We start from the raw sequence: 21216 nt of genomic DNA on the forward strand, positions 1-21216 counted from the left end.
GTGAGGGGAAAGGTGAAAATGTGAGAGAAAAGGTGAAAAAAGTGAGGGGAAAGGTGAAAATGTGAGAGGAAAGGTGAAAACGTGAGGGGAAAGGTGAAAAATGCGAGGGGAAAGGTGAAAAATGTGAGGGGAAAGGTGAAAAACATGAGGGGAAAGGTGAAAATGTGAGGGGAAAGGTGAAAAACGTGAGGGGAAAGGTGAAAAATGTGACGGGAAAGGTGAAAAATGTGAGAGAAAAGGTGAAAAATATGAGGGGAAAGGTGAAATGTGAGGGGAAAAGTGAAAATGTGAGAGAAAAGGTGAAAAACGTGAGGGGAAAGGTGAAAAATGTGAGGGGAAAGGTGAAAAATGTGAGGGGAAAGGTGAAAAATGAGAGGGGAAAGGTGAAAAATGAGAGGGGAAAGGTGAAAAATGCGAGGGGAAAGGTGAAAACGTGAGGGAAAAGGTGAAAAATGTGAGAGAAAAGGTGAAAACCTGAAAGGAAAGGTGAAAATGTGAGGGGAAAGGTGAAAACGTGAGGGGAAAAGGTGAAAAATGTGAGGGAAAAGGTGAAAAATGTGAGGGGAAAGGTGAAAAACCTGAGAGGAAAGGTGAAAAACGTGAGAGGAAAGGTGAAAACGTGAGGGGAAAGGTGAAAAATGTGAGGGGAAAGGTGAAAAATGTGAGGGGAAAGGTGAAAAATGTGAGGGGAAAGGTGAAAAATGCGAGAGGAAAGGTGAAAATGTGAGGGGAAAAGTGAAAAATGTGAGGGGAAAGGTGAAAATGTGAGGGGAAAGGTGAAAATGTGAGAGAAAAGGTGAAAATGTGAGGGGAAAGGTGAAAATGTGAGGGGAAAGGTGAAAATGTGAGGGGGAAAGTGAAAACGTGAGGGGAAAGGTGAAAAATGTGAGAGGAAAGGTGAAAAACGTGAGAGAAAAGGTGAAAAATTTGGGGAAAAGGTGAAAAATGTGAGGGGAAAGGTGAAAAATATGAGGGGAAAAGTGAAAACGTTGAGGGGAAAGGTGAAAAACGTGAGGGGAAAGGTGAAAACGTGAGAGAAAAGGTGAAAACGTGAGGGGAAAGGTGAAAATGTGAGGGGAAAGGTGAAAAATGTGAGGGGAAATGTGAAAAATGTGAGGGAAAAGGTGAAAAATGTGAGAGAAAAGGTGAAAACGTGAGGGGAAAGGTGAAAAATGTGAGGGGAAAGGTGAAAAATGTGAGGGGAAATGTGAAAAATGTGAGGGGAAAGGTGAAAAATGTGAGGGGAAATGTGAAAAATGTGAGGGGAAATGTGAAAAATGTGAGTACGATCCAGTGCAGTTCCAGTATAACCCATTATGATCCAGTGCAGTTCCAGTATAACCCAGTACGATCCGGTGCAATTCCAGTATAACCCCAGTGCAGTTCCAGTACAACCCAGTACAATCCAGTACAGTTCCAGTATAACCCAGTATGATCCAGTACAGCTCCAGTATAACCCAGTACGAATCTGGTACAATTCCAGTATAACCCATTATGATCCAGTGCAGTTCCAGTATAACCCCAGTACAATCTGGTACAATTCCAGTATAACCCAGTACGATCCGGTGCAGTTCCAGTATAACCCCAGTGCAGTTCCAGTATAACCCAGTACGATCCGGTACAATTCCAGTATACCCCATTATGATCCAGTACAGCTCCAGTATAACCCAGTATGATCCAGTGCAGTTCCAGTATAACCCCAGTACAATCTGGTACAATTCCAGTATAACCCAGTACGATCCAGTGCAGTTCCAGTAAAACCCAGAACGATCTTTCCTTCCTGCACAATCCCAGTATGATCCCAGTCCAGCCCCAGTACGATCCGCTTTAATCCCATCTTGTCCCAGTCCCTCCCAGGATTGTCACTCCGCTCCCGCCCCAGTCCGCCCAGTCCGGGACGCGCCCGGTACTGGGAGGGGGCGTGGCCAAAGCGAAGGGCGTGGCCGAAACCCACGCACGTGATCTTACCTTGCGGGCGTGGCCATGGTCCCGGCCCCGCCTTTGCCGCCGTGCAGCGGAAGTAGCCGCGACGTCACTTCCGGAAGAGCCGCGAACATGGCGCTGTTCGAGCAGATGCGGGCGAACGTGGGGAAGCTGCTGCGGGGCATCGACCGGTACTGGGAGCACTGGGAGCACTGGGAGCGATGGGGAGAGGACTGGGGGGCTCTGGGGGGGCCCCAGGTGTGTCACAGGGTGCCCCAGGTGTGTGACGCGAGGTCCCAGGTGTGTCATGGGGGGGTCCCAGGTGTGTCATGGGGGGTCCCAGGTGTGTCATGGGGGGTCCCAGGTGTGTCCAGGTGTGTCATGGGGGGTCCCAGGTGTGTCATGGGGGGTCCCAGGTGTGTCCAGGTGTGTCATGGGGGGTCCCAGGTGTGCCCAGGTGTGTCAGAGCCCCCCTCACCTGCGCAGGTACAACCCCGAGAACCTGGCCACGCTGGGGGTGTGTCATGGGGGGGTCCCAGGTGTGTCCAGGTGTGTCCCAGGTGTGCCCAGGTGTGCCCCAGCCCCTCCTCACCTGCGCAGGTACAACCCCGAGAACCTGGCCACGCTGGGGGTGTGTCATGGGGGGGTCCCAGGTGTGTCATGGGGGGGTCCCAGGTGTGTCATGGGGGGTCCCAGGTGTGCCCAGGTGTGTCAGAGCCCCCCTCACCTGCGCAGGTACAACCCCGAGAACCTGGCCACGCTGGAGCGCTACGTGGAGACGCAGGCCAAGGAGAACGCCTACGACCTGGAGGCCAACCTGGCCGTGCTGAAGCTGTGAGGGCTCAGGGGGGGCTCTGGGGGGGCCCGGGGGGGGTTTGGGGGTCTCTGAGCCCCCCCAGGCCTCACCCGGGCTCACCTGTGCAGGTACCAGTTCAACCCCGCCTTCTTCCAGACCGGGGTGACGGCGCAGATCCTGCTCAAGGCGCTCACCAACCTGCCCCACACCGACTTCACCCTCTGCAAGTGCATGATCGACCAGGCACACGTATCCTGGCACCCCGAATTGGGGGGACCCCCAGGGAACCCCCAAATCCGGGGGGAACCCCAGAGAACCCCCAGATCCGGGGGGAACCCCCAAACCCAGAGAGAAACCCCCAAACCCAGAGAGAAACCCCCAAACCCAGAGGGACTTCACCCTCTGCAAGTGCATGATCGACCAGCACACGTATCCTGGCACCCCGAATCGGGGGGACCCCCAGGGAGCCCCCAAATCCGGGGGGAACCCCCAGAGAACCCCCAGATCCGGGGGGAACCCCCAGAGAACCCCCAAACCCAGAGAGAAACCCCCAAACCCAGAGAGAAACCCCCAAATCCAGAGGGACTTCACCCTCTGCAAGTGCATGATCGACCAGGAACACGTATCCTGGCACCCCGAATTGGGGGGACCCCCAGGGAACCCTCAGATCTGGGGGGAACCCCAAGGAACCCCCAAACCCAGAGAGAAACCCCCAAACCCAGAGGGACTTCACCCTCTGCAAGTGCGTCATCGACCAGGCACACGTCTCCTGGCACCCCGAATCGGGGGGACCCCCAGGGAACCCCCAAATCCGGGGGGAACCCCAAGGAACCCCCAAACCCAGAGAGAAACCCCCAAACCCAGAGAGACTTCACCCTCTGCAAGTGCATGATCGACCAGGCACACGTATCCTGGCACCCCGAATCGGGGGGACCCCCAGGGAGCCCCCAGATCCGGGGGGAACCCCCAGGGAACCCCCAGATCCGGGGGGAACCCCAGGGAACCCCCAGATCCGGGGGTTCCCCCCAAACCCAGAGAGAAACCCCCAAACCCAGAGGGACTTCACCCTCTGCAAGTGCGTCATCGACCAGGCACACGTCTCCTGGCACCCCGAATCGGGGGCACCCCAAATCCAGGGAACCCCCACATCCAGGGGAAAACCCCAAATCCAAGGGGAATGCCCCCAGTTCCATGGGGAGCCCCAAATTCCACAAGGACCCCCCAAACCTCCACAGGGACCCCCCCCATCTTTCCCTGCCCGACACCGCCCAGTTCCATCCCAGGGAGGTCAAATCTGCTGTTTCTCCCCCAAAATCCCCCCCAAATCCCGGATTTTGGGAGCCGGGGGAGGGAGGTTATTGGGGTTCAGCCGAGGGGGGGCACCTGCACCCCCCCCTTTTCTCCCCAAGTTTCCCCTTGACCGCCCCAACACGCAGCAAGAGGAGCGGCCCATCCGGCAGATCCTGTACCTGGGGGAGCTGCTGGAGACCTGCCACTTCCAGTCCTTCTGGGTGAGCCCCCCAACATCGGGGTCCCCAAAACCCTGGGGGGGGGTCCTGGGGACAAAGGGGGAGCCCTAAATGTGGGGGTGACCCCCGGAATTCCGGCAGCAAGCGCTGGATGAGAACATGGAGCTGCTGGAGGGGATCACCGGCTTCGAGGACTCCGTCAGGAAATGTGAGGGGGATCTGGGGGGTCCTGGAAGGTTTTTGGGGGGGGCTTGGAGGGATTCTTGAGGGGCTTTGGGGAGGTTTTGGGGATCCTGGGGAGGTTTTGGGGGTCTTGGGTTTTCTGTAGGGGTTCCTGGAGGAACCTGGGGGTGGTTCAGGGGGGTTTGGGGGTCCTGAAAGGTTTTTGGGGGGGCTTGGAGGGATTCTTGAGGGGCTTTGGGGAGGTTTTGGGGATCCTGGGGAGGTTTTGGGGGGAATCTTGAGGGGCTTTGGGGAGGTTTTGGGGATCCTGGGGAGGTTTTGGGGGGAATCTTCAGGGGCTTTGGGGAGGTTTTGGTGGTCCTGGTGAGGTTTTGGGGGTCTTGGGTTTTCTGTAGGGGTTCCTGGAGGAATCTGGGGGTGGTTCAGGGGGGTTTGGGGGTCCTGAGTGGGGTTTGGGGGTCCTGGGTTGTCTTTAGGGGTTCCTAAAGGTGGTTCAGGGGAGTTTTGGGGGTCCTGAGTGGGGTTTGGGGGTCCTGGGTTGTCTTTAGGGGTTCCTAAAGGTGGTTCAGGGGAGTTTTGGGGGTCCTGAGTGGGGTTTGGGGGTCCTGGGTTGTCTTTAGGGGTTCCTAAAGGTGGTTCAGGGGAGTTTTGGGGGTCCTAAGTGGGGTTTGGGGGTCCTGGGTTGTCTTTAGGGGTTCCTAAAGGTGGTTCAGGGGAGTTTTGTGGGTCCTGAGGGGGAGTTGGGGGTCCTGGGTTGTCTTTAGGGGTTCCTAAAGGTGGTTCAGGGGGGTTTTGGGGGTCCTGAGTGGGGTTTGGGGGTCCTGGGTTGTCTTTAGGGGTTCCTAAAGGTGGTTCAGGGGGGTTTTGGGGGTCCTGAGGGGGGTTTGGGGGTCCTGGGTTGTCTTTAGGGGTTCCTGGAGGAACCTGGGGGTGGTTCAGGGGGGTTTTGGGGGTCCTGAGTAGGGTTTGGGGGTCCTGGGTTGTTTTTAGGGGTTCCTAAAGGTGGTTCAGGGGAGTTTTGGGGGTCCTGGGTTGTCTTTAGGGGTTCCTGGAGGAACCTGGAGGTGGTTCAGGGGGTTTTTGGGGGTCCTTGGGGGGGGTTTTGGAGGTCCAGGGGGGGAATTGGGGCATCCTGGGGATTTGGGGGAGGTCCCAGGGGGTTGTCTGGGGGTGTTGTGGGGGTTCTGGGCAGGTTCGGGGGGCTCGGTGACACCGTGGGGGTCCCCGCAGTCATCTGCCACGTGGTGGGGATCACGTACCAGCACATCGACCGCTGGCTGCTCGCCGAGATGCTGGGGGACCTCTCAGGTGAGGGCTCTGGGGGGCTCCCAGGTGGAAGCTGGCTTCTGGAGTGAGCTTGGGAGGGTGCTGAGGGGGTTTGGGGGGGCCCCGGACGGGGGTTTGGGGGGGTCCTGGGGAGGTGCAAGAGGGTCTGGAAGGGTTTGGGGGGTCCCTAGGGGGTGTCCGAGCCCCCCCAGACCCCGCCGTGCCCCCCAGAGTCGCAGCTGAGGGTGTGGATGAGCAAATACGGGTGGACGGAGCCAGAGCCGGGGCGGATCCTCATCTCCAACCAGGAGGAGAACATCAAACCCAAGAATATCGTGGAGAAGATCGACTTCGACAGTGGGTTGGGGGTCCTGGGGGGGATTTGGGGCATCCTGGCGGGAGTTTGGGGAAGTTTTGGGGGAGCTGGGGGATCCTCATGGAGTTTTGGGGGGTGTTGGGAGGATACAGGGCGATCCCACGGAGATTTTGGGATCCTGGAGGAGGTTTGGGGGCTCTGGAGGGGGTTTGGGGCAGTACAGGAGGGTCCTGGGGGTGTCCTGAGGAGTTTTGGATGGGTTTTGGGGGTCCGGGGAGGGATACAGGAGGGAGCGTGGAGGTAGAGGGCTGCCCGGGACCCCTCCCCCGCTCACCTCTTTCTCTCCCAGGTGTGTCCAGCATCATGGCCTCCTCTCTCTGAGACCCCCAGAAGCAAGCCCTCAACACCGACCCCCCCAGTTCCAGCCCCCCAACCCCGACCCTGCCCAGTTTAACCAGTAAAGAGGCTCCCACGCGGCACTGCGCTCATTCTTGGGGCTCCTCAAAATGGAGGGGGGGCGTCTGAGGGGAGGTGGGCGGGGCTCCAGCCTGGGCGGAGCTTTAAAGGCGCTGTGGGCGTGGCCCCGGCTCCGTGGGCGTGGCCCCGGCTCCGTGGGGGGCGGTGGGCGTGGCCCGCGGTGGCGCCTGAGGGCGGGGCGGGGCGTGGCTCCGCCCGGCCCGTGCGCGCGCGGCGCGGTGGGCGCGGCCTGCGCGGCGGCGCGTGCGCAGTCGGGGCGCGGGGTGGGGGGGGGGCCGATTCGGGTCCGTGTCGCTGGCGCGTCCTCCGCCTGTCGCGACATCAGGGCGGCGATAATGGTGGATTACCACAGCGCGGGGCAGCCCCACCCGTACGGCGGGAACGGGCCCGGCCCCAACGGCGACTACATGGCCCAGGAGGATGATTGGGATCGGGATCTGCTCCTGGACCCCGCCTGGGAGAAACAGCAGCGCAAGGTGGGGGGGGCTGGTGGGGGGGTCACTGAGAGGGAATCGTGAGGGGTCCCTGAGGGGATTTCAGAGCCTGAGGGGGTCCATGAGGGGTTTGAGGGGTCCATGAGGGATCCTGGGGTCCCTGAGGGGTCCCTGAGGGGATTCGAGTCCCAGGGGGGTCCTTTGAGGGGTCGCAGAGGGGGCCGGGGTGTCCCTGAGGGGGCTCATGAGGGGTCAGAGCCCGGGACAGGCGGGTCTGGGGGGGTCTGGGGGGTCCCTAAAGGGGCACAGGGGTCTCCTGAGGGGTCCCAGCCCGGGGCAGGGACATCTGAGGGGTGTCAGGACCTTTGGGGGGTGTCTCTGAGGGGTCTGGGGGGGACTCAGGGTGTCCCTGAAGGTCCGAGCCGGGTCTGGGGGGGGGTGTCAGGACTTTTGGGTGGTCCCTGAGCAGGGTCAGAGAGGGAGAGACCCCTCTAAGGTAGTGGGGGGGACACTTTGGGGACCCCCAGGTCTGTGTTCGGGGGGATACGACACCTGAGGGCTGAATTTGGGGACCCCCAGGGTAGTGTCTGGAGTGGGATATGACACCTGAGAGGTGAGTGGTAAACTTTGGGGACCCCCATGGTGGTGTTCAGGGGGATATGGCACCTGAGTGCTGAATTTGGGGACCCCCATGGTGGTGTTCGGGGGTGGGATATGACACCTGAGAGGTGAGTGGTAAACTTTGGGGACCCCCAGGTCTGTGTTCGGGGGGGATATGACCCCCGAGGGCTGAATTTGAGGACCCCCATGGTGGTGTTCAGGGGGATATGACCCCCGAGGGCTGAATTTGAGGACCCCCATGGTGGTGTTCGGGGGCATATGACCCCCGAGGGCTGAATTTGGGGACCCCCATGGTGGTGTTCAGGGGGATATGGCACCCGAGGGCTGAATTTGGGGACCCGCAGGTCTGTGTTCGGGGGGATATGACCCCCGAGGGCTGAATTTGGGGACCCCCATGGTGGTGTTCGGGGGGATATGGCACCCGAGGGCTGAATTTGGGGACCCGCAGTTCTGTGTTCAGGGGGATATGACCCCCGAGGGCTGAATTTGGGGACCCCCATGGTGGTGTTCGGGGGGATATGGCACCCGAGGGCTGAATTTGGGGACCCCCAGTTCTGTGTTCGGGGGGATATGGCACCCGAGGGCTGAATTTGGGGACCCCCATGGTGGTGTTCAGGGGGATATGGCACCCGAGGGCTGAATTTGGGGACCCCCATGGTGGTGTTCGGGGGGATATGGCACCCGAGGGCTGAATTTGGGGACCCGCAGGGCGGCGTTCGGGGGTCTCCCGTGCTGGGGAGGGGGCTGTGAGGAGCGGACAGCCCGGCTGGAGCGAAGCCCGAGGCATTTGCGCTGGTTCCGGGGGGGTCCGGAGGGCGCCCCCCCGATTCCGGGTGGGGAAACTTCCGGAGAGCTTTGGGACGGGATAAAGGGCACTGGGCAAAGGGGGATCCGCCGGGATCCGCCGGGATCCGCCGCCTTCCCGGGGCAGCGGGACCTGCGGGGGTCCCCTGCATCGCCCCCCCGCCCTCCCCCAAAAAAACCCGGGACCCTCCGGCGTGGGAACCGCCGGGAGCTGGGAGGGGCTGGCCCGGAATTCCGAGCGGGCGCCGGAGTGTTCCGGGTTAATCATTGGAGACGGGCGGAACTGCCGGAGTTTGGGGGGCATTCCCGGGTTTGGGGTGAATTCCCGGAGTTTGGGTTGAATTCCTGCAGTTTGGGTTGAATTCCTGGCTTTAGGGTTCCATTCCCGGAGTTTGGGGTGAACTCCCGGAGTTTGGGGGGCATTCCCGGGTTTGGGGTGAATTCCCGGAGTTTGGGTTGAATTCCTGCAGTTTAGGGTTCCATTCCCGGAGTTTGGGGTGAACTCCCGGAGTTTGGGTTGAATTCCTGCAGTTTGGGGTTCCATTCCCGCAGTTTGGGGTTGAATTCCCGGCTTTAGGGTTCCATTCCCGCAGTTTGGGGTTCCATTCCTGAAGTTTGGGGTGCATTCCCGGAGTTTGGGGTGAATTCCTGCAGTTTGGGGTGAATTCCTGCAGTTTGGGGTGCATTCCCGCAGTTTGGGGTGAACTCCCTGAGTTCCGCCTTGAGTTCCCTGAGTTTTGTGTCCAGTTCCTGTGCCTTGGTTGAATTCCCTGAGTTTTGGTATGAATTCCCTCAGGTTCGTGTTAATTTACTAATCTGGGGTCGAGTTCCCCGTGAGTTGTGTTGAATTCCCTGAATTTTGGGCGAATCCCCTCCGTTTTTGGGGTGTTCAGGGGGAGCCCCCTGTCCTGGGGACACCTCGGGCTCGGCACTGCTGGGCTCCGTTGCCGTGGTTACCTGGGATTTCCAGGTTTTTCTAAGGAAAAACCGGGCTAAATTGGATCGTTTCTGGCACAGGAAGCGCAGGATGAGCTTCCTCCTCCTCTTCCTCCTCCGCTTCCTGCCATTCCCGGCACTTCCCACTCCTGTCCCACGTCTTCCACCCCGTTCCTGTTGCTTCCCCTCGGCCCGGAATGTGAATTTTCCCCGGGGATTTGTCAGGATTTGGGGTGGATTTCCCCCGGGAACGCCGGAGGATGGATGAGCTCTGCGGGCCTCGTTAATTAGGTGTTATGAGCGGGGTTTAGGGATTGCCCCGGACCCCTCCTCCCTTTTTTGGGAATTTGGGAATCTCCTTCCCCCAGAGGCGACTCCTGCTTTTCCACCGGATTCCTGCGTTTGGGGCGGTTTGGGTGCTGGAATCCCGAGTATCCCAAACCCCTTGGGTGGGGATGGTGGCCGTGGGGAAGAGGCCGTGTCCGGCCCCAGGGATTCGCCTCTGGAATTCTCTGGAATTCCAGCAATGCGGCCGGAGCAGCGGGAGAGCAGCGGGAACGGAACCGGCCCTTCAGAGAGTCCTTCCTTTCCTTCCTTTCTCCTTTCCTTCCTTTCCTTCCTTTCTCCTTTCCTTCCTTTCCTTCCTTTCCTTCCTTTCCTTCCTTTCCTTCCTCTTTCCCTTCCTCCCCAAACCCACCAAAAAAAATCCAGGAAGTTTTGCCCCAAACAGGTGTTTTTCCTCCCAGGAATTTTCGCCCTAAACAGATGTTTTTCCTTCCATAAAAACCATTAGTTCTTTGCCCTAAACAGGTGTTTCTTCTCCCATAAAAATTCCGGAGTTTCTGCCCCAAACAGGTGTTTTTCCTTCCAGGAGTTTCTGCCCCAAACAGGTGTTTTTCCCCCAGGAGTTTTTGCCCCAAACAGGTGTTTTTCCTCCCATAAACCCCAGGAGTTTCTGCCCCAAACAGGTGTTTTTCCTCCCAGGAATTTTTACCCCAAACAGGTGTTTTTCCTCCCATAAACCCCAGGAAGTTTTACCCCAAACAGGTGTTTTTCCCCCAGGAGTTTCTGCCCCAAACAGGTGTTTTTCCTCCCAGGAGTTTTTGCCCCAAACAGGTGTTTTTCCTCCCATAAACCCCAGGAGTTTCTGCCCCAAACAGGTGTTTTTCTCCCAGGAGTTTTTGCCCCAAACAGGTGTTTTTCCTCCCATAAACCCCAGGAGTTTCTGCCCCAAACAGGTGTTTTTCCTCCCAGGAAGTTTTGCCCCAAACAGGTGTTTTTCCCCCAGGAGTTTTTGCCCCAAACAGGTGTTTTTCCTCCCAGGAATTTTTACCCCAAACAGGTGTTTTTCCTCCCATAAACCCCAGGAAGTTTTGCCCCAAACAGTTGTTTTTCCCCCAGGAGTTTCTGCCCCAAACAGGTGTTTTTCCCCCCAGTTCCAGACTGGGATGCACTGGGAAGGTCGCTGCAAGTCCGGCCTCTTCGGGCTCCATCCCAGGCGCAGCGTGGGGATCCCGGATCCGGGGGGATCCCGGCCCCTCAGCAGGGATCATTCTCCCTCTGCCGATATTTCTCTGTTTTCCCCGTTTTTGGGGCGTTTCCAGCTCCTTCCCACCCACCTGGCCCAGGAACCTCGGCACGTCCTGGCTGCAGGAGCGATTTTTGGGGGAAGAAATCCCGGGATAAAGCCCGGGCAGCCCCCGCGGGTTGCTGTGGCCTGGAGGATCCCCCCCAAAGGCCGTTTTTTGGGGAATTTCGGGGGTGCCGCGCCCCCGGCGAGGCGTGGCCGGCGTCGGAGCCGCTCATCCCGCGTGGAATGCGGGAACGCCCTGACCCACCTGCGGAGCTGCCAAAATCCAACCCCAAATCCCACCTGTGCGGCCCGGGGGAGGGGCGGCGTGCGGGAGGTGACCATCCCGCCCGGAATTCACCGCGGTATTCCCGAAAATCCCGGCCCGGAGCCGAATAAGGGCAAGGAATGAGGAGAATTCCGCGCTCCGGCCTCCCCCGGGAGCGGCAGATGCGGCGAAAGCAACGGAAAACATCCAAAAAAACAACAGCAAAACATTCCAAGGGGAGGGGAGAGCCCGGGAGGTGACAGGGATGGGAGTCAGCAGCACCCCAAAATCCTCAGATTCCCTCATTTCTGCTCATCTTGCCCAAATTTTTATAATTTCTTCTAATTTTTAGCGATCTTTACCTCCACATTTTGGTCATTTTTCCCATATTTTGCTCATTTTTCCCTGATTTTTAGTCGTTTCCCACCATTATTTTGTTCATTCCCACAATTTCTAATAGTTTTTACCTCATTTTTTGGTCCCATTTCCTGGTTTTTTTTTTTGGTAGATTCCTGACTTTTTTGACTTTGCTCCAGTTTTTTTGTCATTTTCCCAAATTTTCAGGTCATTTTCCCAGTTTTTCGGGAACTTTTCCTGGTTTCTGGTCATTTTTCACGGTTTCTGGATCATTTTCCCCTGGTTTTGGGCCACTTTCCCTGGTGTTATCATCACCTTCCCAGGTTTCTGCTCATTTTCCCAGTTCATCCACAGCTTTCCTGAATTTCTGGTCATTTTCCCCATTTTTCCCCCTCATTTTCCCTGATTTCTGGGTGACTTTTCCTGATTCTTTCACCACTTTCCCTGCTTTTTCCCCCTTTTCCCAGATTTCTGGCCCCTCATCATGGATTTTGGGTCATTTTCCCTGGTTTTTCCTCCTTTTCCCCTCTCCTTGGACGAGCGGCGCCTCGTTAATTATGTTAATTATGCAAATGGCGTTAATTAACCCCCGCTAACGAGCCCAGGGGAACGCCTGGATGAGTTTTTTATTCCCTCTGGAATTTTCTTTCAGCTCTGCCACATTTTAACGGGAATTTGGGGATGTGGGAGCGAATTCATTCCTGCCCTAACGAGGGCTCCGTAACGACCCCAATCCCCGGGGTTTTGGGGGCTCCAACCCCGGGAAAAGACCCCAAAACCCGCCCGGGGGGGCTCATTCCCACCTGGAATTCTCGGGGTCGGCATTCCCGGGGCTCCCACGGTGGGAAAACCCCAAAAAGGACCCAAAAATGAGGAGTTCTGGGAGGCTCCCAAAGCAAAATCCCGATTTGGGCCTTTTTTGGGGAGAAATCGCCGTCCCTGAGGATCTCCCCGGAAAAATTCCCCGGACACAACCCAGGGCAGCATTCCCAGCGTGCCCAGGGCCCAGAATTAGGCGTTTTTCCCTTAAAAAGTTGGGAGTAAACCCTTGGGATCGTTCACAAACACATCCCAGGTTCTTCCCAAGGGATTAACCATCCCGAAGTTGGGGTTTTAGGGGAAAAAAATGGAGGAAAATGCATTTTCCAGCCGTGAAATTCCCAATTTTTAGGGAAAAACTGGAGGAAAAGAGGGAGGAAATTGCATTTTCCAGCCCCGAAATTCCCAGTTTTTCCATGGAAAGGAGGAAGAGGAGGCGGGTTTTCCTCCCTGCCGCTGTTTCCCAGCATTTTTCATGGACAAACAGAGGAAAAGAGGGATGAAAAGTGGGATAAACCCCTTTCCCAGCCCCGAATTCCCAAAATCTTTGGGGTAAACGCATCGTCCAGCTCTGGAATCCCGAATTCTGGGCAGGAACGCGGTGGATTTTCCTCCCTGCCGGCGCTTTCCAACGCTTTTCATGGAAAAATTGAGGCGATTAGAGCAGAAAGTAGGGCTAGAGCCCCTTTCCCAGCCCCAGAATCCCGGGATTCGGGGCGGGCTCGGTGCCTGCCCGGCTTTCGGGAGGGGAGGGGTCCCGGCTCCGGCCGTCCCTGACACAATGCCTGGAAAACGCTTTTCCAGCGGTTCCGTGGGAAGGAAATTCCAGAGGCCCGTGCGGAATCTCCTTTTTTAGGCATTTTTGGGATGGTTATTTCTGGCCGGAACGCGCCGGGGGTGGGGGGGGTCGCTCCGGGCGGGATTTGTCCCGGATTCCAGCGGCCCCGCTTCCCACCCGTCCCTCCCCGAACTCCTCGTTTTGGGGGGAAAACCCTCGGCTTCGGGGCTGTGGGAACGTCCTGGGGCCGGGGGGACAGCGAGGCTGCCCTCGGCACAGAAACTCCCGGGATTTGGCACAGAAACTCCCGGGATTCGGCACAGAAACTCCCGGGATTTGGCACAGAAACTCCCGGGATTTGGCACAGAAACTCCCGGGATTTGGCACAGAAACTCCCGGGATTTGGCACAGAAACTCCCGGGATTTGGCGGTGTTTCCCCAGGATTTTGGGCCTTTCCAGGAGCACCAGTGACCCCTGGGCCCTGCAGGGCCAGGGAGAGATCCCAGATCGGGATTTTTATGGGATTTTTATGGGATCTCTTGGGGCCCGGTGACTCAGGGCCCGTCGTGCGTGCCCATGAAGGAGATCCCAGAGCGGGATTTTTCCGGGATCTCTCCGGGATCCCTCGGGCCCGGGTGACTCAGGTCGTGCGTGCCGGTGCCCGCGGGGCCGCGCCCGGCCGCGCCTGGCACAGGCATGTGCGGGCCTGGCACCGGCCAAAGTCCCGGAGCCGCCCCGGAGCCGCCCCAAAACCGGGACCTTCCCGGGAACCCTGCTGGGATCGGCCCGGCTTTCCCGCTGGGATGCGGCGACCCCCGGGTTTGGGGTCGGATCCTGGGGTCGGAGCGGGCAGGGATCTGTCCGGAGGAGGTTCCTGGTCCCAAAATGTGGCCCTGCAAGCAGATTTTGGGGTGGAGCCATCCCAGCTCCACAAATAACCGGAGCTGGGGGTTGTGGGATCCGGCGTTCCGGGGGGTGAAAGGCTCGGGGTCATTCCTGCTGGGATCAGTGGGGTCATTCCTGCTGGGATCAGTGGGGTCATTCCCAGCGGGATCAGTGGGGTCATTCCCAGTGGGATCAGTGGGGTCATTCCCAGTGGGATCAGTGGGGTCATTCCTGCTGGGATCAGTGGGGTCATTCCAGCTGGGATCAGTGGGGTCATTCCCAGTGGGATCAGTGAGGTCATTCCTGCTGGGATCAGTGGGGTCATTCCTGCTGGGATCAGTGGGGTCATTCCTGCTGGGATCAGTGGGGTCATTCCCAGTGGGATCAGTGGGGTCATTCCAGCTGGGATCAGTGGGGTCATTCCAGCTGGGATCAGTGGGGTCATTCCCAGTGGGATCAGTGGGGTCATTCCAGCTGGGATCAGTGGGGTCATTCCAGCTGGGATCAGTGAGGTCATTCCTGCTGGGATCAGTGGGGTCATTCCAGCTGGGATCAGTGGGGTCATTCCCAGTGGGATCAGTGGGGTCATTCCTGCTGGGATCAGTGGGGTCATTCCAGCTGGGATCAGTGGGGTCATTCCCAGTGGGATCAGTGAGGTCATTCCTGCTGGGATGAGGAATCCCCAGGCCTCCAATCTCCCTGTTTTCCCCCAAACCCTGGGGGTCCCTGCTGACCCCGGGGGTCTCCCCAAACCCCGGGGGTCCCTGGGGGTCCCACAGACCCTGCCCATGTCCCCGCTGACCCCGGGGGTCCCCCCAAACCCCGGGGGTCCCCCCAAACCCCGGGGGTCCCGCTGACCCCGCCCGTGGCCCCACAGACGTTCACGGCCTGGTGCAACTCCCACCTGCGCAAGGCCGGCACGCAGATCGAGAACATCGACGAGGATTTCCGGGACGGGCTCAAGCTGATGCTGCTGCTCGAGGTCATCTCAGGTCAGGCCTGAGCCCCAAACCCCAAACTGGGCCCAAAATCCTTAAACCGGGCCAGAAAACCTCCAAAGTGGGCCCAAAAAACCTCAAAACGAGCCCACAATATTTAAACTGGGCCCAAAACCCTCCAGGCTGGGCACAAAGTACTGAAACTTCCCCAAACACTTCAAACTTAACCCAAAACCCTTGAACCCTGACCCAAACATGGAACCCTGACCCAACCTTGAACCCTGACCCAAACCTTGAACCCTGACCCAAACCCTTGAACCCTGACCCAAACCTTGAACCCTGACCCAAACCCTTGAACCCTGACCCAAACCCTTCAGTCCTGACCCAAACATTGAACCCTGACCCAAACATTGAACCCTGACCCAAACATTGAACCCTGACCCAAACCCTTGAACCCTGACCCAAACATTGAACCCTGACCCAAACCCTTGAACCCTGACCCAAACATTGAACCCTGACCCAAACATTGAACCCTGACCCAAACCCTTGAACCCTGACCCAAACATTGAACCCTGACCCAAACATTGAACCCTGACCCAAACCCTTCAGTCCTGACCCAGACCCTTGAACCCTGACCCAAACCCTTCAGTCCTGACCCAAACCCTTGAACCCTGACCCAAACCCTTGAACCCTGACCCAAACATTGAACCCTGACCCAAAACCCTTGAACCCTGACCCAAACCCTTGAACCCTGACCCAAACCCTTCAGTCCTGACCCAGACCCTTGAACCCTGACCCAAACATTGAACCCTGACCCAAACATTGAACCCTGACCCAAACATTGAACCCTGACCCAGACCCTTGATTCCTGACCCAAAACCCTTGAACCCTGACCCAACCCTTGAACCCTGACCCAAACATTGAACCCTGACCCAAACATTGAACCCTGACCCAAACCCTTGAACCCTGACCCAAACCTTGAACCCTGACCCAAACCCTTGATCCCTGACCCAAACATTGAACCCTGACCCAAACATTGAACCCTGACCCAGACCCTTGATTCCTGACCCAAACATTGAACCCTGACCCAAACCCTTGATCCCTGACCCAAACATTGAACCCTGACCCAAACATTGAACCCTGACCCAAACCCTTCAGTCCTGACCCAGACCCTTGAACCCTGACCCAAACCCTTGAACCCTGACCCAAACCCTTGATCCCTGACCCAAACATTGAACCCTGACCCAAACCCTTCAGTCCTGACCCAGACCCTTGAACCCTGACCCAGACCCTTGAACCCTGACCCAAACCTTGAACCCTGACCCAAACCCTTCAGTCCTGACCCCGGTCCCGTTGCAGGGGAGCGGCTCCCGAAGCCGGAGCGGGGCAAGATGCGGGTGCACAAGATCAACAACGTCAACAAGGCCCTGGACTTCATCGCCAGCAAAGGCGTCAAGCTCGTCTCCATCGGCGCCGAGGGTGAGGCCCCGCCCCGGGGAGCCGCTGGGATCTGCTGGGATCCACTGGGATTCACTGCCCCAGTGCCCGGGATTTGCCCCTTTTAGGCCAAAATTGGGATTTTGAGGGGTTTTAACCTCTACCCAAACCCTTTAGCCCTGACCTAAAACCTTTACCCTTTACCCAAACTCTTTAAACTTGACCCAAACCCTTTAACCTTGGCCCAAGCCCACGTGGTGCCAGCAGCCCTCCACTGAGTCATGGGGTGCCTGAGAATGCCAGGAATTCCGGGAATTCTGGGAATTCCGGGATTCCAAACTCAAAGGCAGCGGGTGCAGCTCATGGGAGGTCACGGCTGTTCCGTGGCTTTTGATGGAATTATTCCTGTGGGATCTGGGACCATTCCCTGCGGGATTTGGACTGTTCCCTGCGGGATCATGATCATTCCCTGCAGGATCTAGGGCTATTCCCTGTGGGATCTCTGGGACCATTCCCTGTGGGATCAGGATCATTCCCTGTGGGATCAGGACTGTTCCCTGTGGGATCTGGGCAGGATTTGGACTGTTCCCTGCGGGATCATGATCATTCCCTGCAGGATCCAGGGCTATTCCCTGTGGGATCTCTGGGACGATTCCCTGTGGGATCTCTGGGACCATTCCCTGTGGGATCAGGATCATTCCCTGTGGGATCCGGCATCATTCCCTGTGGGATCAGGACTGTTCCCTGTGGGATCTGGGACCATTCCCTGTGGGATCAGGACCATTCCCTGTGGGATCCGGCATCATTCCCTGTGGGATCCGGCATCATTCCCTGTGGGATCAGGATCATTCCCTGTGGGATCTGGGACCATTCCCTGCGGGATTTGGACTGTTCCCTGCGGGATCATGATCATTCCCTGCAGGATCTAGGGCTATTCCCTGCGGGATCTCTGGGACCATTCCCTGTGGGATCAGGATCATTCCCTGTGGGATCAGGACTGTTCCCTGTGGGATCAGGACCATTCCCTGCGGGATCTCGAGGACCATTTCCACAGGATCCCCCGGGGATCCCCCCCGGGCCGGGCGGGCCGGGCTGGCAGCGGCTCCGGCCAGGCCGGTTTGTTGGGATCCAACCCCGGGAAAGCTCCGCGTGCCCGGAGCCGAGCGAGTCCCGACCGGCCCCGAGCCGGGAGACGCCCAGCCACCCGCCCCCATCCCAGGAATTCCCAAAAAACAGGGCTGGGCTGCGGGAGGCAGTGCTGGGAGTGTGGGATGGGGATGAGGAGCCCGGAATTCCTCCCGCTTCCCTCCCCTCTGGGATTCCTGTCCCCGTGGTGTTCGAGGTCTTTTCCACCCCAAGCGGTTCCGTAATCCCAGGATTCCCTGGTTCTCTAATGAACGGGATCTGTGATTCCAGGTCTGCAATCCCACAAATCCTGCATCCCCCTAATCCTAGGGTTCCATGGTTCTTGGGTCCCGTAATTCCAGGACTTCGTGTCCTAAGGCTCCATAAGTCCAGGATCCCGCCGTTCCGGATGCCGTGATCCCGTTCCTGCAGGATTCCGGAAATGGGATCCGTTCATTTTGGCATTCCACAATTTTTGGACTCTGCTGCTGTGGAACCCCCCCAGTTCCAGGATCCCACAAGCCCATGATTCCCCCTGGAATTCCCACCTGAATCCATTCCCTGTGGCTCTCCCCGCAGAGATCGTGGACGGGAACGCCAAGATGACGCTGGGCATGATCTGGACGATCATCCTGCGCTTCGCCATCCAGGACATCTCTGTGGAAGGTAGCGGCACACGGGATCCGCTCCTGGGATTGGGGGATCCACACACGCTCTACCCCCTGGGATCTGCTCCTGGGATTGTGGGATCCTCCCGGATCCGCTCCTGGGATTGGGGGATCCACGTGGGATCCACCTCGGGATCTGCTCCTGGGACTGGGGGATCCACACAGGATCCACCCTGGGGTCTGCTCCTGGGATTGGGGGATCCTCCCTGGGATCTGCTCCTGGGATTGGGGGAACTCCCCCGGGATCCGCCCCAGTCTCTGATCCCTGCTCCCGCAGAGACCTCGGCCAAGGAGGGGCTCCTGCTCTGGTGCCAGCGGAAAACGGCTCCGTACAAGAACGTCAACGTCCAGAACTTCCACATCAGGTCCTTCCTCTTCCTCTTCCTCTTCCTCTTCCTCTTCCCCTTCCCCTTCCCATTCCCCAGGGTGGGCTGGGCTCAGGCAGGGACAGACATCCCAAATTCCCCGAGGGTTCCCAGGATCTGATCCCGGTTTGCCCCGCGCATTCCCGGATCTGATCCCGGTTTTCCCTGTGAATTCCTGGATCTGCCCTGTTTTCCCCGCGCGTTCCCGGGATCTGATCCCGGTTTTTCCCCGCGCATTCCCGGGGTCTGATCCCGGTTTTCCCCGCGCGTTTCCCGGGATCTCACTCCCCGTTTTCCCACAGCTGGAAGGACGGGCTGGCCTTCAACGCCCTCATCCACCGGCACCGCCCGGAGCTGATCGAGTACGACAAGCTGCGGAAGGTAAACCCCCCGCCTCTCCCCCGGGAAAATCCGGGAATTCCGGGAATTCCCGCCCACGGAGCCTCCTGCTCTCCTGCCCCGTAGGACGATCCCGTCACCAACCTCAACAACGCCTTCGAGGTGGCCGAGAAGTACCTGGACATTCCCAAGATGCTGGACGCCGAGGGTAAGCGTGGAACTGGGGATCCGGGGGATCCCGGGATCTCTTCCAGGCCCTGGAGGGGGGATTTCCTCGCAGGAGGCGCCGGATCCCTGATTTAAACCTGGATTCCTCCTGTTCAGCACCAATTCCCAGCTGTCCAGGTGGATTTATCCAGGATTTGGGATGCTCGGGGGTCTGTAGTTCTTTGATTCCGCCGTCCCGTAATTCCAGGCTGCAGGACTCTCAGGACTCCACAGCTGCACCATCCCACAATTCCAGGATCCCACAAATCTGGCATTCCCTTCTTCTAGGATCCCATAATTGTAGGATTTCTTTATTCCAGGTCTCCGCAATTCCAGGATCCCACAATTCCAGGATCCCACAAATCTGGCATCCCTTCTTCTAGGATCCCATAATTGTAGGATTTTGTTATTCCAGGTCTCTACAATTCTAGATTTCACATTCCAGGATCCCACAAATCTGGCATTCCTTTTTTCTAGGATCCCATAATTGTAGGATTTCATTATTCCAGGTCTTCACAATTCCAGGATTCCACAATTCCAGGATCCCACAAATCTGGGATTCCTTTCTTCTAGGATCCCATAATTGTAGGATTTCGTTATTCCAGGACTTCAGGATCCCACAATTCCAGGATCCCATAAATCTGGGATTCCTTTCTTCTAGGATCCATAATTGTAGGATTTCGTTATTCCAGGTCTCCACAATTCCAGGATCCCATAAATCTGGCATCCCTTTTTCCTAGGATCCCATAATTCTTGGATTTCATTATTCCAGGATCCCACAACTCCAGGATCTCATAACTCTTTGATCCCACAACTCTTTGATCCTACAACTCCAGGATGCCTCAATTCCAGGATGCCTCAATTCCAGGATCCCACAATTCCAGGATCCTTCAATTCCAGGATCCCACAACTCCAGGACCCCACAACTCTTTGATCCCTCAATTCCAGGACCCCACAATTCCAGGATCCCACAATTCCAGGATCCCTCAATTCCAGGATCCCACAACTCCAGGATCCCACAATTCCAGGACCTCACAACTCTTTGATCCCTCAATTCCAGGACCCCTCAATTCCAGGACCCCTCAATTCCAGGATCCCTCAATTCCAGGACCCCTCAATTCCAGGATCCCTCAATTCCAGGATCCCACAACTCTTTGATCCCACAACTCCAGGACCCCACAACTCTTTGATCCCTCAATTCCAGGATCCCACAATTCCAGGATCCCTCAATTCCAGGACCCCTCAATTCCAGGATCCCACAACTCTTTGTCCCCTCAATTCCAGGATCCCACAATTCCAGGACCCCTCAACTCCAGGATCCCACAATTCCAGGACCCCTCAATTCCAGGATCCCTCAGTCCCAGGACCCCACGGAGGAGGCGCCCGCCCTCACCCTGATTTTTCCCCCCAGCCCGTGCCCGTCCGGGTGGATTCCCCTGGGATTTGGGGCCCTCGGAGCGCAATTCCAGCCAGGAGAGGCGCCGGCCCCGCGCCCCAGCCCGTTCCCAGTTTGCTCCCAGTGCGTTCCCAGTTTAACCCCTGCGGTTCCTTGCAGACATCGTCAACACGGCGCGGCCGGACGAGAAGGCCATCATGACCTACGTGTCCAGCTTCTACCACGCCTTCTCCGGGGCCCAGAAGGTACCGGGAGCCTCCGGAATCTTCCTCCCGGATCCGCCCCTCCGGAATCTTCCCCCCGGATCCTCCCTCTGGAATTCTCTCTCCGCTCTCACGCTCGCTTCTCTTCCAGCCACAGCCGCTGTCGCTCGGGGGGGGGGGCTCGGGACCACCCCCAGCTGGCTCATGAGGGGTTAAATCCGCCTGGGATTCCCGAATCCGTGGGAATCCATGGAAATCGGCGGAAATCCACAGGAAATCCGTGGGAATACGTCGAGATCCATGAGAAATTAATGGGAATCCTTGGAAGTCCATGGGATTCCATAAAAATCCACGGAAGTCCATGGGAATCCTTGGAAATCCATGGGAATCTCTGGGAAATTGTGGGAATCCATGGGAATCCTTGGAAATCCATGGGACCTTAGTGGAAATCCATGGAAATTTGTGGAATCCATGGGAAATCCATAGGAATCCACGGGATTCCATGGAAATGCATGGTAAATTAGTGGGAATCCATGGGAAACGAATGGAAATCCATGGGAAATCCATGGGAAACGAAAGGAAATCCACGGGATTCCATGGAAATCCACAGGAAATCCACGTGAGATCCACGTGCA

The 21216-nt window shown here is 57.7% G+C and overlaps 2 protein-coding genes across 3 annotated transcripts; both read left to right on the forward strand.

Moving 5' to 3' along the window:
* Positions 1-1986: 1986 nt before the first annotated feature.
* On the forward strand, positions 1987-6430 carry EIF3K (eukaryotic translation initiation factor 3 subunit K). 2 transcript variants are annotated; one of them, XM_068177788.1, is made up of 8 exons: positions 1987-2114; positions 2659-2757; positions 2848-2968; positions 4156-4230; positions 4330-4396; positions 5602-5679; positions 5869-5994; positions 6303-6430. In XM_068177788.1, the coding sequence occupies exons 1-8, from the start codon at positions 2056-2058 to the stop codon at positions 6332-6334; spliced, it is 657 nt and encodes a 218-aa protein (XP_068033889.1). In that variant the 5' UTR covers positions 1987-2055; the 3' UTR covers positions 6335-6430. The 2 variants fall into 2 exon arrangements, with proteins under 2 accessions (XP_068033889.1, XP_068033890.1); XM_068177789.1 differs by lacking the exons at positions 1987-2114; positions 2659-2757; positions 2848-2968 and adding an exon at positions 3564-3625.
* A 241-nt stretch (positions 6431-6671) lies between these two features.
* On the forward strand, positions 6672-20743 carry LOC137465747 (alpha-actinin-4-like; the record flags this gene model as incomplete). The annotated part of the gene is made up of 8 exons (XM_068177786.1): positions 6672-6906; positions 14781-14895; positions 16201-16320; positions 17983-18069; positions 18349-18436; positions 18739-18817; positions 18902-18983; positions 20538-20743. Coding segments are annotated over exons 1-8 (918 nt in total), but the record flags the coding sequence as incomplete, so codon positions are not given.
* Between the last annotated feature and the right edge of the window lie 473 nt (positions 20744-21216).

Source organism: Anomalospiza imberbis, unplaced genomic scaffold (assembly GCF_031753505.1).
Source record: "Anomalospiza imberbis isolate Cuckoo-Finch-1a 21T00152 unplaced genomic scaffold, ASM3175350v1 scaffold_1060, whole genome shotgun sequence".
NCBI lineage: Eukaryota > Metazoa > Chordata > Aves > Passeriformes > Viduidae > Anomalospiza > Anomalospiza imberbis.